Below are 16,988 nucleotides of genomic sequence, written 5' to 3' on the forward strand. Positions count from 1 at the left end.
AGAACTGGCTTCTCTCAAACGACTTTGAGAGCTGTCCATTGACGTTCTGGTTTTTTGCGCAGCTAACACAGCACGGGCTCAGCCGCCTGCAAGAGCGGTTAATTTTGTTCCGGCATGACTACAGCAACGCTAACATACTCCTGCCTGTAACCTCGGCTGCCGACGTTACGGAGGGATGCCTGGTGGAGGTCGTCATCTCGGGAAAGTACAAAAGATGCAAACCTCGGTTTGAAATGTGTGAGGTGATAGGTAGAAGCGGTAATAAAACTACTCGGAAAATTATTAAAGCGCACAAAATTTAAAGCATGGCAGTAAATGTGTAAGCCGGGCGTCTATAGCGTTGTCAAAAAAGAGATAGATTTCCTTTCGAACACGTGCTGCACTTTGCGCATGACGTGAATTGTTGTTTGTATAGATTGTGCCAAGTGCATTGAACGCGTTCGCATATGGTTGTGTAATACTAGAGATTATATTTTTTTTTGTATTTATGTTAAAATGAAGAATATATATAAAAAGTGCAAGGTTAATTGTAATAAATTTAGTTGGAAGTCAGCGCTCGTCCCGTCGTCTTTCTGTGTCCGTGTTTTATTTCGCGCTGTAGCATCTTTTGCAAGAAATAAATCTGGCGGAAGATAGGTACGGGCTGGGGTGCATTCGGCAAGCGCTCAAAAGTAAGCGACCTTTATCTCTAAAAAATAACAGAAAGAATGCGTGCTGTTGGTGATCACGTATGAAGTGGAAACTTGGCACGTTGCAAAACCAGTGGAAATCAAATATAGATTGACACAATGTTTATGGAGGAACATTTAAAGACATTTAAAGACATTTAAAGACATTATGGAGGAACATAGCAGTAACATTTAAAGACAGAAAACGAGCATAGTGAATCATTGAGCAAACTCGAGTAGAAGGTATCATAGTTGAAATAAGGAAAATGAAAGGAACTTCATTTGGCCATGTATTCAGACGAACCGACAACACCTGGACCACGAGGGTAACAGAAAACATACTGAGAGAGAAGACTAGCAGAAGGGGCAGGCCTTTGACTTGATGGAGAGAGGAGACAAATAAGAAAATTTTGATGCAAAGAATGGACTCGGGCAGCGCAGGACGGGAGCGGCGGCAGATCGATACGTGAGGCCTTCGCCCTGTAGTGAACCTAAATAGTCCGTTGTTGTTGCTGCTGCTGTTGTTCTTCTTCTTTATGATGGTGATGATGATGAGGATGATATACTTAAGTGTCATATTTTAAGTAAAGGTCCAGGTGACACAAACCTAATCGGACAATAGTAGTAACCTCCAAAGAGATGTGTGGCCTCTTGTACGACTCCGGGTTATATGATAACAAAAATTAAAACCACAGAAAATATAAAAACGAAAAAATCGTGCATCATGGGTTCTACCTGAGCACACATTTTTGTTGCAGGGTGTCCAATTCTTTCGCAATCTGTTCCGATGGCGTTCTATTTCCGTGAACTTTCTATGTTCGAGGCTTTTGGCTTTGAATCGAAACATTCACGACGATGTCAGAATTCGTATTTGAACATAGCGGAGACCCGAGCCTGTCAAAGGGAATCTTTAATGCCCTAACTGATGCCGTGGTATGCCAATACGCTATGCAGGAAAGCCAGCATTTTCTGACGATGATGATAAATGATCGGTGGTGAAGTGCAAGAAAAAAACTCTCCCCGTGGACGGAATAGAACGTGGATCCTTCGCGTTATGAAGACAGCATCTAGGCTATTGCTGCATTTCGATATCCTACAAGAGGTTTCGAAAACCCAAATCCAAACGTTAGGCCAGTGGAGTGCATGCCGTAGAATTGCTGTAGGTATTCTAGAAAAGTGGTGCGTACCTCGACTGTAGCACATGCTAGCAGTGTGGGATTGGCCAACCAAAGAATCTATCATGGGAAGCTTTCCGTTCGACCATCGTCGTTGTTATCGCGGGTGTGCGCGGTTGTTTTTATTTCGCCATTTATGGTGTCCTCAACATTTGGCGTGTCTTTCTGGGTTTATTCGTCGAGGCCGCTCATTCCCATTTGTAATTAAGCTAGACGTATACAGATCCTGGGTTCGACACTCCGAGTGCCACGGGTGGTGCGTATGATTCCCGACCGATCGACGGTTTCTTCAAGGTCTTCTGCTCTCTCGTCACGGGCACGCCGTGAAAACCAATGATTGCAAAGTGAAGTGCAGCAACGGCGCTATTTGCCACTTTTAAAACCCAGTATGCGTCAGATAGATATCGTTGGGAGAGCGCATAAGTGGGAATACCACCGCTTCTGCAATGCAATCAGTGAAGTTTAAGGCGCGTTTCCAGGACATTGGGTGTTCGGGTCAGGCCCAGGCCACCAATATTTCTGCTCCTTTTCCACGGGCACTTTTACTCTACCTATGCATACAGGGAGAACACGAATTACTTATTTTTTGGGTTCCTAATTTACATTTGAAATATTATAGCGTGCTTGTGAATTATAATTAAATATGAAGAATTGTATTTTAGGTTTATAATTGCAGTATTTTAACAGGCTTGTGAATCCCTGCAATAGTTGCTTTGCCAAATGGAATGACTGGTAAAACAACTCTCTCTCCCATCCCCTCTGTAGCCGAATACATCGGTTGCGACGTGCAGATTCGTCCTCACCATCTTACGGTGTTTTCTTACAAGTCAACCGCTTTCTGCGACCATTGTGGTGAAATGCTTTTTGGCTTTGTACGACAGGGGCTGAAGTGTGACCGTAAGTATAACTTCAAGGCCAGCGCTTTGAAAATATGTCCTCCTTGCTTCTATACTGCAAAAAAAAGACTAGCTATAAAATGAAAGCAAATAAAATATCATTACACGTCAGAAACACCGACAAAATCACTTAGCTTGCTCAGTAACCTCTGCTTATTTTGCGAGTGCATACCTGCACCGTAGGGGGGTACACACAAAACCAAATAACGAAATGGTGCCACGTGCTCCAAAGAGAAAATTTTGCTACATCTTCGATAAGTCCTCCTCGGGTGTAACTAGTTATATTGCGTGCCTTTCTGCTTCTTTCCTTCCTGAAACACCCAGCCCTTATTCGTAGGGCCATTTCTAACTATAACAATGGGAGAGTTCAATGGGTGTTTGCGCTGTATGTATATCACCGTCGAGTTAAAATATAAACGAGACAAGGCCAGCAGGTAGTCAGTCCCTAGTTGACAAAACCTTATAGCTCATTGCTCTTTCTAACACCCGCTAATCATAACGGAAGTTTGAAAAAGTGAGGCAGTTCAGATATTATACAATTATTGAATATTACTCGAGCAAAGGAATGTTTCTGCCGCACCGGACTGAGGTCGAGTAAAACGACCATTGTCGCTTAGATTGTGAAGTGCGTTGAGGTCTCCGCATTTCCCCGTGTCCATTGCTGAAATATAAGGCCGATGGCTGTTCCTCTGGGTGGGGTGATAGGTCTTCGTGGTGTTGGTAGCACATTCGAAGATCATCGTAAATCTTGGTTGAAAAGTTGTCACTTGTTTTTGTGTATTAGTTAGAGTCACCTAGTAATACGAGTATATTGCTGTATACGTTTCGGTAAACCAATAAGGGGCATTATCAATCGCCGTAGTTAGCGCTACGTAGAAGTTATCGCTGAAACCCTGCTGCAGTCAGCCTCAACTGGCAAGGGTACTGGAGTGTTTGGAGATGTCTTTCAACGAACACTACAATTACTTTGAATTGACATACTACAGTCAGTGATACGTTGTGCTTCCCTGCGAAGATTTGCATTACGACCCCACATTACTAAAATTATTCTTTAAATTTTGTATCTATACTGAATCCCCCCCTTCTTTTATGACCATCCTTCGGCTACACGGAGGTCGAACGGGTTTATTTCTTAATGGGGAAGTTCGAGATTTGCATTAACAACAATTTGCATCTTTCGGAATAATAATTAAACAAAGGTGGTCGGTACTGGTCCTCGTTCACATCCCTTTGGGGAACAAAATAACATGTTTCCAAAAGAACAGTGACCAGGCTTACAAAATGCCAACACCGTTAAAGTTAAAGCGTACTCTACCTTTGTCCTGAATAATGTATGCCGCATAGTTGGGTAATTGGGCGCAGTATACTGCTGTATTTTTGCCCTTGCTAACGTATGTATCTCTTTCAGTAAAAAGACACGCGATATTCTGCGCATTACCCTTTGTAAAAGTTTACGTTGTTGTTGTACGCGCAAGGAGGGAATGTTGATGAAATTTTGACTTTGCAACGGGACGAAAACAAGAGAGGCACGAACGAGCGCTCGTTTATGCCCTTTCTTGTCTTCGTCCCGTTGCGCAGTTGGAATTTCTTCGTGCATCCATTTCAACACGCCCAGGGTTAAATTATGCAAAGGAAACGCTCTTTCACAGTTTTTAAGCGAAATATCCCGTTCGCCCAGAACCTGAAGACTGCTGTTTTGGTAAGATTTGCTTAATGAAAGTTGCATATACGCCTACTTTGCATTCCCCCCTTCCCATTTTAGTAATAAGGAGAAAGAGATAAGACACGTTCTTCGAGTTCACAGTTAACATTTCCCCAGTTTGCCTGTTATTGTGGAGAAAAATGTACCGTACAAGAGTGTCCATTTTCGAGATTTTCCACAATTCGTTTACACATAAGCGGTGGAGAGATTACTACTTCTGTATGGTTACCGACGTGATGTTCTGGTACGAGCCACCTCACTTTTGTACGAAGCAGCTCATTCTTATCACAGATATACTTTTGTTTGTGCCAAATATAATGTCCCTGTAAAAGACAACTTCACAAACACCAACGCCACGAAAAAACAGTTTACGGAAGACAGGTTAGCTGAGGAACCACATATTCTGTCCCTTTACTCACGCAGGATGCGGCCTGAACTTCCACAAGCGTTGCGCCCATCTTATTCCCAACAACTGCAGCCATGTACAGCAGAGAAATCATCAGGCAGGTTGTGCAGTGGATGACGAGAATGCGGTGAGTATGCTGCCTAACGCTATTTTGCAACGCGACCACGTGGAGCTTGCGACATGACACTGGCTTGAAATGTCGCATCAGTGAACGGAGAAAACAAACGCGTGAAAAGAATGAATTATGGGTGTAGCGAAAAGGTACGGTTACGGTGCGGGCTGGCGTAGCAAGTGAGTTTTCACCCCCATCTTTGAGGAGACGTCGAATACGCCAACTGCGGAAGAACAGAGACGAAAAGACCTCTTAACAGCCGTGCGGCGCTTTAAAGCGTGATCAATTTTAGCGACTGCCCCCTGAAAGATAGGCGCGGCAAAATGTTCTCCATATGCTTGCGTCATACAAGCGATATGCGCTCTTCATTCAACGGTCATTTATGCAGCCCCTAATGGCCTTCGTTAGACATGCATTTATTGGCCTTTTTTATTGTATAATGCTTCGTAGGACTTCCGCCATCTAAGGGAAGCCTGCGCACAGAGTCACAGACGTACATACCATCAGTGGCGAAACTGGCTTGCTTACTACCGGACAAGACTTTTTCATTAGATACTGGATAAAATGTGTACCTTGAACCACTTCACAGCACATATATCGTTGTGGCGTTCTTTTGGCCTGAAATTGGTACTTTTCGTGGTCTCCATATTTTCAAATGTCGCTCTAAGGCTACGCCCTGCAACCGGGGCTGCAACATTGTGTTACTAAAAATAGAAATAAATAAATGTCCGCTGGGGATTTATATATATGTGTTATGGTTTTTACAGAAAGCAATGGTGCAAAATATGCAAAAGAAGGTGCAAAAGAACATTCGGCTCCTTCTCTCGGATTACTCGTGATGCTTACGAACGCACTCATGCGGCCAGTGTTCTCACACGAATGCGGTGGACATCGGTAGCCAAAATGTAGAAACCCCATCGCACGGTCTGGCGCTCGCGCCTGCTGCTTGAAGGTGGCTGCTTCTCATTTTCACGTTGTGACTGTAATCCTGGTTAGAAAAATTTGTAACGAATAATCAGTTAAGTACAATATTATTCAGTTAACAATCAGTTAACAGGAATGCCATCAGTTAACTCTGATGTCACTCTAGACATAAAACAACTGTAGATGTGCAAGGAGCTGAAGCAAAAGGGAGACACCGACCCGAAGAACCTGTTAAAAACTTTAACAACTTTAAAACAACGACAAAAAAGACGTTTCAGCCTCGATACGGAAGCCTTGTTCGCAAGATTTTACAGGCCCCCCTTTACTTCAACATGTCTCCCGGCCAGCCGGGTTTCCGTCATACCCTCGATTCAGGGGCGTAGCCAGAAATTTTGCTCGGGGGAGGCTGAGACTGCACCTCCACCTCCTACATATGATTTTTCAAGGGATTAAAAATATTTTTTTATTTATTTGTTTAGGTACACTAAGGGCCCCGAAGTGCATTACATATTGGGGATCGAAAAAGAAAAAAATATACATAGGATCAGTGTACAAAGAAAACCATGGTAAGAAATTATACACATATAAGGCAATAACACAATTTGTACACAAATGTCTCCACGAATGAAAGTCAGGAGACCTGACTTTTATGAGAAAGAGTTGCTGTTACATGTTGGTTATGCTAACGCTTAATTTCGCAAATAATGCATCTTATTCCTTTCACTTGACTACTGCTTTATCAGTAATAATGTTGCTATTTTGCAAACGTAGCTGCCAATACCTGTCCGCCTACGAAAACCCGATTCTAGGCTTCAAGATCATGCATTTTACGCACCATACATTGAACACAAGAAAACCCGTAAAAGAAATAGCATAGTTACCTTTGTTGGCTTCAGTGTCTTGGCACGGACGCTTGGACGTAGGAGGAAAAAATGTCGATATCCTCTTCTGTGACATATTGTAACGCCGAATTCCGTGCAGTCGCTACGCGGCATTGAAGGGCAGACAGATGAACTCCGAAGACATATTAAGTTGAATATTTACACTAAAGGTTCTTATCTTCCCTGATGATCTGACGACGACGATTGTAGGGGAGGTTTCTTTAAAAGTATATTTAAACGAAAGAAAAAATATTTGCAGACTGAAGTTGAAGTTGAGCAGAATAAGAAGTAAAATAAGCGTATCAGACAGCTAACTTTGTGTGAAATTCTGAGGATCCGACCCCGAGACGTCGTGTCTCGTTGTTTTGATCGGTCACTTAGGCTCCGCCCACGACGCACGTGCCAATCAGCATCTCGTGGCGATCTGGTTGGTTGCATTCGCAAATCCGTGCATAAACTGCGGCGGACAACGCCCCCATAACCCCGCAACGTTGGTAACTCTCTCCCAGCACTAGAAAATAGGAAAAGACGAAAAACAATTAAGTAAAACACAACAAACGAAACCACGTGCAAACAGTTGAGGGCACCTGTTAAGTTCGAGCACCTCTTTTCCTAAAATCGCGAGCTGCTCGTTTATTCTGTCATATGTTCTTTTTTTTTTTCCGCCGATTGGGATGCGGTGATGAATGGACAGCGCGGAGCGCAGACGGAAACGCATTACTTCGCCCCTCTGGGTTTGACGCGGGCGGCCACGGGGCGGGTTCAAAGAAGGGACGCGCGCTGCGTATCGTTTCGTTTGTTTGTAATGATGCCGCAGCGCCCGGTGTCGGCGCCTGGGTTTGAGGCAAGTGGTAGGCTTGGCCGCTGCTGTATCGGGCAGGTCGACGAACTGCGGCAAGTATTCGCGGGGAGGGCTCTGACGAACTAACGAGGCCGTCTGGGTGGCCCTCGTTTTGTGCGATCCCGAGCACTTTGGACCAACCGCGGGTAGAAGGGTTGTTTTCGCCTGCAGGTGTCCCCGCTAGACGGTTGAATGGGCTTCTCCCGCCTGTCATTCTGTGGATCTAGGCTTGGAAACATTGGGTCGCGCAGGTCATTTAGTCGCGTGTCTCGTGCCAGCTACGTGTGGTCTTCTTTCCGGCCTGAAAACGCGACGTCGTCTGGCTGACAACGAGGGCGGCAATAACGGGACGGCGGGGCGCGTGGAACGAGAATGGGGGGTCCGTCGGGAAACAATTAGTCGCCTATCGGCGGCGTAAAAAGGGATAAGGGCCGTGCGCGGTGTGTGGCGGCGTGCGCGGCCACAGAGTGGGGGGGGGGGGGGGGGGGGGGGCGCTCGACAAAGCGACGTAGAATTGTCGGCTTGAATGACTGTCGGCGACCCGAAGCGCGCGCGCCGTCTCAAAACTTTAGTGACCACCACCCTCCAGGAGGGAAACAGGCCCCCAAGGGAGAGCTGGTGCGCTTTGCGGACAGGACTCCTGGGGTTCTGGACAAAATCCTAGGATGGTTTCCGGCGCAGGTGGTTGCCTTGGTCGCCGTGCATGACAGCGCGTCAAAATTTCGGGGGGGGGGGGGGGTGGGGGGGGGGGGCTGAAGCCCCATAAGACCCCCCCCTCCCTACGCCCCTGCCTCGACTGTATGTGTAAGGAGCATTTCAATCGCGGTTTCGTTTCTTAGAGACCGGCCGGTGCTGCTGATGACCGTCTTCTTAATACATCAAAAAGAATCCGCCTGAGAAAATACGTAACTGCGAAGAGGGTGTGTGCTATGAGGAGAACAATAAATACTTTGTAGTTGAGATTTTGCAAGGCTGGCAAAGGCTGTAAGACTACGGAAACCAGTTTGTTGTTTTGAAAACGGACAGAATAATTTGGCCGTTGAAAACTGATATTCTAAAAAGATAACAGTTTTTTGAACTGCTTGAAAACAAATAGTTGTAGAGTTTTGAAAGAGAAGGCGTATTACATCTGTGATACGTCGTCCAATACAGTTTTCAACAGAATTAAGGCTCTGAAAATGTGTCCGCCGGATTTTCCTCGTGTTAGTGAAAGAATCATTGAGAGAAATGCCTTGGAAAACCAGTACCACAAAATTCAGCCAGCCGTCCCCGCGTGGAGTAAGATGGCTACAATTAAAGTGGTTGGCGCTTAATTCCTAGGGCAAACCTCCGAACACTAAGCAGACGACAGCAGTCGCTTACTGTTTTAGCGTGAGGGAATTATTTTAACAAAACTTGTTTCTGATCTAGTTGGTTCATACTGAAAGAAAGAAGAGAACGTGGCGCAAACTAGATGTCGACGAAGAAAACCAGGTAAGACAGATACAGACGCCAAATTCCAACTGTTTATTTAAAGGTAATTACACGAATTTATGCATGACTTATCTAAACAGAAACACCACCAACAACAGAAAATATTAACCAAAGTATAATGATGCTAACAATTGTAGAAGGTGCTGACAATGGTAGAATGGTTACTTACAACACTGCGGAAAGTAAGACAACATATCTAGTCCAGCCTCAAGAGCAATCAAGATGGTCCTAAAGCGCGTGCGTGCATTCCAGGCACATACAAAACCGAAAAGAGGGAAGGACAACTGCGCGTGCTTAACTACACGCTGTAATTTAGGAGTGACATTTCTTTGTCACTTACTGACATGACTTTGTCTCTTATACGACAACGCGCATTTCAAGCTGATAAAGACGGGAATAGGCACCACATGCCTTAATTCGGCTTTGACGAAATCTTCTGGACACAATCTGATTGCAAGTTTTAGCAATGAGATCAGCCGCTTGGAAGCCGCCCGATTTCCACCCACCGTTATCACAAGTGTGCTTGAAAGCATCCTGCAGAACATAAAAAAAGATAAAAAAGTACAGCAAGAGAAGAAAAAAATGAACACGCTCGTAATACCGTACATCGCAATACCGTACCGTAATACCTTTCGCACAACTTCCAGAAGGTGGCATCCAGATATAAAGTGCGCGCTGTGTGTTCCACCACCTGCAAGCTGGCTAAAGTATGCCCTATAATGGCCAATAAGATACCGGAGTCATGGTCAAACAAGCAGGCTACCCTCTACACGAGTGTGTTAACAACGTCATTTACAGTGTTCCTTTTAAGTGCGAAAGGGTGTATATTGGTCAGACTGGGCGTTGCTTCAACGAACGTGCCAGAGAACACCGGTTGGCCGTCAGCAGCAACATGGGTGCTCACCTTGCAAACCACTGCGAGCGCTGTGGTTGTAATCCACTCCTGGACAAGACGACCAAGAAGAGAGCAAGAAACAAAACGGAAGGGCAGATGATTGAGGCGGTTTTCATCGAAAGAGCAGGCTAAAAGTGCGTCAGTACGCCGTCACTAGCGTTAAGTAACAAAGAAATGCCATTATTAAATCACAGCGTGTACTTAAGCGATCACAGCTGTCCTTCCGTCTTTTCGATTCGGTCTGCGCCTGAAATGCACGCACGTGCTTTAGGACCATCTTGATTGCTCTTGAGGCTGGAGTAGATATGTTCTCATGCTTTCAGCAGTGTTGTACTTATTAATTCTGGCCATTGCCACCACCTTCTACACTACTTTCCATGATTATACCTTGGTTGATATTTTTTGTTTTCTTTTTATTGTGGTTGTTGTTTCTGTTTGGATAAGTTATATATAAATTCATGTGGCTACCTTTGAATAAACTGTTTGAAGTTGGCGCCTGTATCTGTCTTACCTTGTTTTCTTCGTCCACGTCTGGTCTGCGCCACGTTGTCTTCTTTCTTTCAGTATGAACAATTTTGTCCGCGAAGAATTAGGCATGGCAGCTTTATGCAGCTGGAATTTGTTTGACCTGGTATAATGCTCGGCGTTGGCAAAGGCTCTCTTTTCTTCTAACCTAAGCCGGCAGACAAGGTATCGTATGGATAGTAACAAGATATAGAGGTGTACAAAAAACTGATGAAGATTCCTCTTGTTTCTGTTTTCCGCCAATTAAATGAGTACATGTTGCCAAACGGCTCACCCTCGCTAAACCGCTCGTGTTGAAAGGAATGAGGACGCCATTTTGTGGGGCTAACCGAGACACCTTGGTTTAAATCACTGATATTCTACACACTGGACACTGCGGCGTCGAATTAACGGACAGGGAGATATGAAGACATTCGTCAGCCGATTCATGGTAAAATAAGGTCACTTATCAAAATAGCAATCATTGCAGGGACGACAGGTCCAATCTCTATTATAATGCCCAGGAAGCAGCTTTGAACTTCATTCACAGACCACACATCATTACAACACCGGAACACGATTTGGATGAAACATTTGCCTCCTGTAATGACTGTGGGTAAACTGCATTGCTGACACTCACGTTGTCGCATATACATTACGAGGCATTTGGCGGCTTTCTTAAACCAGCAGAATGCTATGTGACGTCCTGTTCCAACTGCGGCTTGAGTATTCTCCGGGTCGGCCGTGCTGTAGACAAAAAAAAGGAGAGATCACAGGTACTTAGGAAGGAAAGCCAGCAACTCAATTTGGAAGGGCCAACTTGCCCTCTTTATGTTCGGCAATGATGTTTCAGCAAAATAAAAACGAAGCCGAACACAGCCTTATAGCGTTTGCTCATTTTCTACCGGCAGGACGGTGGGAAATGCTTGAAATGATTGGTTGTACAGCGCGACATGATCGAGCGACGTAGCTTAGGGTCGTTGTTCGGAATGAGTGGCAAATCTGACAGTTTTTTGTCTGCTCCACTTCTGGACTGGGAGTATTCATTGGTGGATTGAAAATCTACTTCTGTGACACCATTTCTCTTGGGCACTTACACCTCTTAAAAAAGAGGAAATTCTTGGGAAACGCAGAGCTAAATAATATGTTGAAACAAAAGAAAAAACAAAAGAACACAAATACAGCGCCCCTGTGTGACTAAGCAACGAGGGAAGAGCCAACAATGTTCCCATTCACGCAACAAAGATCTCCCTACTCACTAAAACTTCAAATGAATGCAGCGCATAAAGGAAAACTTGATGTGAGGATTCGAGCGCAGTTAAAAACTTCGGTGGGGGGGGGGGGGGGAGAATACTTGCCAACCCATATGCTGCTGCATACAGTTCACTAACAGGGTTCTTCTATGCAGCTGCTTCATCGGGGGAACAGAGGGGCGACTGGTGTGCAGCGTGAGGCAGCTCCCTTCCTGCCTGCGGGGCGCCCGGCGTGGGTGGAGCGGGAGTTGGCGGGGCGCACCTGCACCCCGCACACATTTCAGATACACTCGTACGGCCGGCCGACAGTGTGCCTCTATTGCAAGCGCTTGCTTGTCGGGCTGTTCTGGCAAGGCCTGCAGTGCTCCCAGTGCAACTTCAACGTGCACAGAAGCTGCGCAGACAAAGTCGCCCAGACATGCCACGGAAGCATAATTCGAAACTGGGCTCATGCATGTAAGTTTCGCTCAGTGAATATAAACTTATCGCTCGTGTAAAAATGTCCCTATATTGTCAAATTTGCCTTATTGCTGCTGTAACAAACAATAACGTTTCTGCGGGAAATCACTTGGACGTCACTTAATTGTTCCATCCTGTGTCTTCGCTGCCACAGTATTTCCCTAGAAGACGGGTCAGTTACACCAGCACCCAGGGAGCCAAAGTATTATCCTGTGCCTGCTTCTTTTAACTGATATGGCGCAAAAGAGAATGCGGGCGACAAGTTTTACCCCAACAATACTTTTCCCGTTGTATAAGAACACTGGAAACTTTATTTTTCTGGCCAACAAAATAATTGCGTAAGAAAAAAACTCTTCTGTGATTCACGTCTTTGTTTTTCATTAAGGAGTAGCGCAAAATAGCGTTTGACAAAAATTTCAAAGCAATAAGGCTAACATTAAAAAACGCCCCAGATCCCTACAATAAATGTCACAAGAGAGAAGAGAAAAATGGATTATAAACTTGTGATGTTACTTCATACCAACTAAATTCGGTCTCCTTCGCTATCGAGATGCCAAAACTAAAGTGGCCGCGGAGCTTGTGGTCTTCACTAGCATCAACTTGGCGTTTGCTATAGCATTATCTTTGCATGTTTGTAGCTGAGCTTGATTTTTTGTGGGCTTAACTGGGCTTTTCATAGCTATGACTTTGCTTTTGTCTACCTCCAACTTTGTTCTTCCTTGGCGTTAACGTGGCCTTTCTTAAAGCGGTTAACTTGGCTTTTTTATATCCACCCTACGGGCTGCCTATTTCATCCGTAGATCGTATACTGATGCTGACGAGCGCACGCCGTCTCTCTCAACTAGAAGAACCCCAGCACGTCGGAGCTTACGTCATCACTAGGCATAGCCAATCGCCAATGCGCGCCTGCCCCCCTCCTTCCCTTCCCCACCCCCGAATATCGCCGCAACGCACAACTCACCCTCTACCTATTGTCAGCTCCTTGCCTCATCGCCACTTCCTCTCACACTTCTTAGCCTAGCGTTTCTCTGCATTTCACTTTCTGCACCAATTCTGAGCAGCGCCCGTCACGGCTAGAATAAATACTGAAGAGACAGACAAAACACACGTTTGGTTCATTCTAAAGATTGCCTCGTTTGCATAGTACTAACATAATTTTGAACATAAACATCGCTCGAATAAGCTGCATGATTAGGAAAACAGAAGCTGGCCATGTGAGTCACCAGCTCATCTGTCACAGCAGAACCTATGATGTCAATGTGAGAGCTCAGCGATTGGCTGAGGCTAGAAAAAAAAGTAAGTAAGAATGGTGGGGTAAGCAGTGGAAGTTACGAACGTGCACATAAACTTAGATGTGCCGATGCGTACTGGTGTTGGTACTGCGCGCGGTATGCTTGTTTTAGCAGCACAGTACTGCGGCGCTTTGGTGTTTCCTCAGACGATACTGGCCGATTGGCGGAGGCCATGGTGTTTTACGATATCATGATTGGCTAGCGAACACCGTGTGTCGGAAAACAAATATTTTCTTCATTAACAAGAACACGCCAGGTACAAATACGGTGAGAAAAAGAGAGACAACCTTTAATAGAAAAGGATGACCTTGTAGTCAAGATGGGGGAAAGGATTGGGGAGGGAGGGTTAGAGAAAATAAACAAATGCTGGTCGTTCTCAGTAGACTCAATAACTGGGACAGTTCTTGAAACCTGCAATTGATGGGCCAGTTCACCCATCACGTTTGTGCACGTTCACCTGTTCGTTCGGGGGAGGACCCGCACAAACAACCCGTGCCAGACCGCTTCTAATTGAATAAACTGCTATTTCATATAATAGTTTTGAATCAGTGTGTTACGGTGAAAAACAAAGCAAACGCAGAGAATGGCCCGCCGCGGTTTGGTGGTGCCGTGTAGGTTGACTAACGGTAAACAAGGCTACGCAACACACTAAGATTAGCTTGAAGGCCTGTTCGTGTGGTGTCATTGCAGACGTCATAAAACACATGATTTGCGTGAGAACCAAAACTTTAACTTCAATTGGATATTTGTTCAGAGAATAAAGCATCGTTTGCTTCTGGACAAGGTCTGGGTGCAATATAAAACACAAAATCGTTCGAATAAAACAACTTGTATTTGCCTGCATGTCCACCTTAGGCAGCTCTGCTCTAAACTGGCTCGATATTGTCGCGTAGTTACAAAAATTTGATGGAGCTTCACATAGTAACCACTATTCTCGTCCTCCCAACGAATGGTTTGTTCAGACCTAATGGTTAGGGCTGACGCTGACCCCAACCACGGGAGATAAATCCGGCGCAGTACATGTATGGGTTCGGGAGCACTCCACGAGCACTCCCGAAGAATCAAAAGTAAAGTACCTCTGTCATTCAAAAGAAAAAATCTACAACCAGTGCATGCTGCCGGTGATGACTTACAGAGCTGAAACTTGGCCCTTTACTAAACAACTATGAAGCAATCCTATGTCGACTCAACACGCTGTGGAGCCAATAATGTTGGGAACAACACTCTTGGACAGCACACGAGCTACCTGTATCAGAGAGCGAACAGGAGTAGAAGATATCATACCTTAAATAAAGACAAAGAATGAGCTTGGGCTGGCCACGTAGATGAATTCACAACCGGAGAACATTTCCGGTAACAGAGTGAATACCAAGAGATGGGCTTAAAAAGAAGGGAAGGCTATTAATTATCCCGATTTAGGTATGAAATAGAGAAATCGGGGGGTAAACTGTGCACTGGAGCGGCACTAATCAGGAGCGGTTGGACGACAATGGGAGGTTTAGCTGATGATGATCCCAACGTAGACTTCGTAAAAATATTTGCCTGAAATTCTTACATAGTCCTTTCATGCCGTTTGCAGTTTCAATAGTCATGCGTTCGTGAACTAGTTTCACAACCACCAAAGCATTACCCTATTTTTGTTTCAAAATGATTGGCGTAGCTTATTGATATTTATTTTAAAGAACAATATATCACCTTTTTCAGTACCTGGTTGTTAGTAGTTTACAATAACTTGAAATGATATGTCAACATTGCCCGAGATTGATCAATTGCTGATGGTTATTGCCTGCTGGGCGGTATGCGGTTCCTGCTGTAGAACAAATAACAGCCAGCTGGTGTTCCGACGACCCTGAGGCATACCAGCGATGTTAGCTTGCTGCTGCATTACACACTTCGTACAGAAAACCCTCTGGTGGATTGAAAATATTCTCCAAAATAGTATTTACGACCATTTCACTGTGCAACGCGATCACACAAGGTTGCGTTCGTGCGACCATCCGACGTGCGCTCACGAGGAAGCGACTTGGCTATCCCGCCAATGCCAACCTTCACAAGCAACACAAAGAACGGAAAAGGTGGTGATATTTATAGTCTCCGCTACATCACCGGTCAAGTTGTAAAGCTACCTAAAGTCCTAATTCGGAAATTCTATTTCGGTGAACAATTTCTGTGAAATTACTTTTGTTTTGTTAACGGCGCGAGGCCGCGACTAGTTATCTTCTCCGGGGTTTTAAACGGGACGCCCTTTGACTGATTCTAGAGTATGCCATGACGTACAATTTTATTTTATAGGAAATAGTGTGACCTTGCTGTAACTAACTTAAGTGTTTTTGGTTGATTTTAGATTATTCTAAAAAGTGGAACGCTCCGATAGAATTGCATGCAGTAGAAGCACCGCGGCATTCGATGCGGCGACGCTGATGTGCGCGCGTCACTTTGTCGACTTGTTGTTGGATATTGTGCAGTTTTAAGGTTTAGGTTCATGGCGGAGCACACGTTCGCCCCAATACATATTTTACCTTCCAGAAAATTGCATCGTCCGCTGGCTTTGAGCAGTTCTTTAGCCTTTGCTTGTGTGTCGTTCCGTCTGTCTGATTTGTACATATGAACCGATTGCAACAACCCCAGATTATTTTGTGCGCTTTAGTATATTCTTGATCCGCGGCTACTACATGCAAAAGGGGCCTCCAGAAATTTCGCAACGTAAACTTGCCCTAAACCTGCGATCGCCCTTTATTATTTCAAATATTTTTCAGGTGAAGGAAGACTTGAAGAACAAGAGGGCTAGACGGAAGTGGCGGCACAAATACGCGACTCATGAAAATCTTGTGCAGGAGGAAATAAAATCAATATTTCAGAACATAAAGTCGTCATTTTATCTGTGTTCTGCTGCTCGTGGCTATTGATTATGTTCTGTAAGTAACATAATACGATACATGCCACACAACGGCAATCAGTATGTGCGTACGTATGTCACAAAAGCATCCCGCTGCGGGATTGTTCTTGTCAGCGTTGTCACGCGTGTAACTGTAACCCTCCAAACCATAATCCCGCAAAGATTATGAAACATGCTACTCTTTGCGCGGGTACCTGCCATGTTACATGGTACAGCAGACTACAACGAAGCGCGTTACCTTGTGGCTCCTGCTTAGGGCTGTACGCAATCTTCCCAGGCACCTCTATGATGTACCGCCGTACCTCTGATCTCCAGTTAGGCGCATTACGTAATAAATAGCACTCTTCCTGCTTGCCGGCATCCTGCGTTTCTGTTTAGCAAGATGCAACTAGTGTCACCAGAAAAAAGTGCAGAGTATCGGCATTCTTCTATCGTTTAGTGCCGCCGCAATGATCATTGGTCAGTTCGCATCACATGACATTTGTCTACACTGCGACGGTTCATGGGTGCCGCCACTTTGTTGTTTATGCGTTTTGGTCGGTCAACACGGGTAGACTTAGCTTGTCTTCTGTTCTGTGCGGCGGCGCGCCACTTCCTTCATTCCGTAGGCA

General features: G+C 45.1%; 1 protein-coding gene across 2 annotated transcripts in view; it reads left to right on the plus strand.

Annotated features, from left to right (window-relative positions):
• Nucleotides 1-16,319, plus strand: part of LOC144139448 (uncharacterized) — a 33,800-nt gene extending 17,481 nt beyond the window's left edge. Inside the window, exons 5-8 of one of the 2 annotated variants that reach the window (XM_077671786.1) lie at nucleotides 63-2,740; nucleotides 4,865-4,974; nucleotides 11,886-12,186; nucleotides 16,238-16,319. In XM_077671786.1, coding sequence (XP_077527912.1) covers nucleotides 63-302 — 240 coding nt within the window. In that variant the 3' untranslated portion in view covers nucleotides 303-2,740; nucleotides 4,865-4,974; nucleotides 11,886-12,186; nucleotides 16,238-16,319. The remainder of the gene's footprint in view (nucleotides 1-62; nucleotides 2,741-4,864; nucleotides 4,975-11,885; nucleotides 12,187-16,237) is intronic. The other variant, XM_077671787.1, reaches the window with a different exon arrangement.
• The last annotated feature ends 669 nt before the right edge of the window (nucleotides 16,320-16,988 follow it).

This window comes from Haemaphysalis longicornis, unplaced genomic scaffold (genome assembly GCF_048455015.1).
Source record: "Haemaphysalis longicornis isolate Haplotype H1 unplaced genomic scaffold, Haemaphysalis longicornis Haplotype H1 scaffold_5, whole genome shotgun sequence".
NCBI lineage: Eukaryota > Metazoa > Arthropoda > Arachnida > Ixodida > Ixodidae > Haemaphysalis > Haemaphysalis longicornis.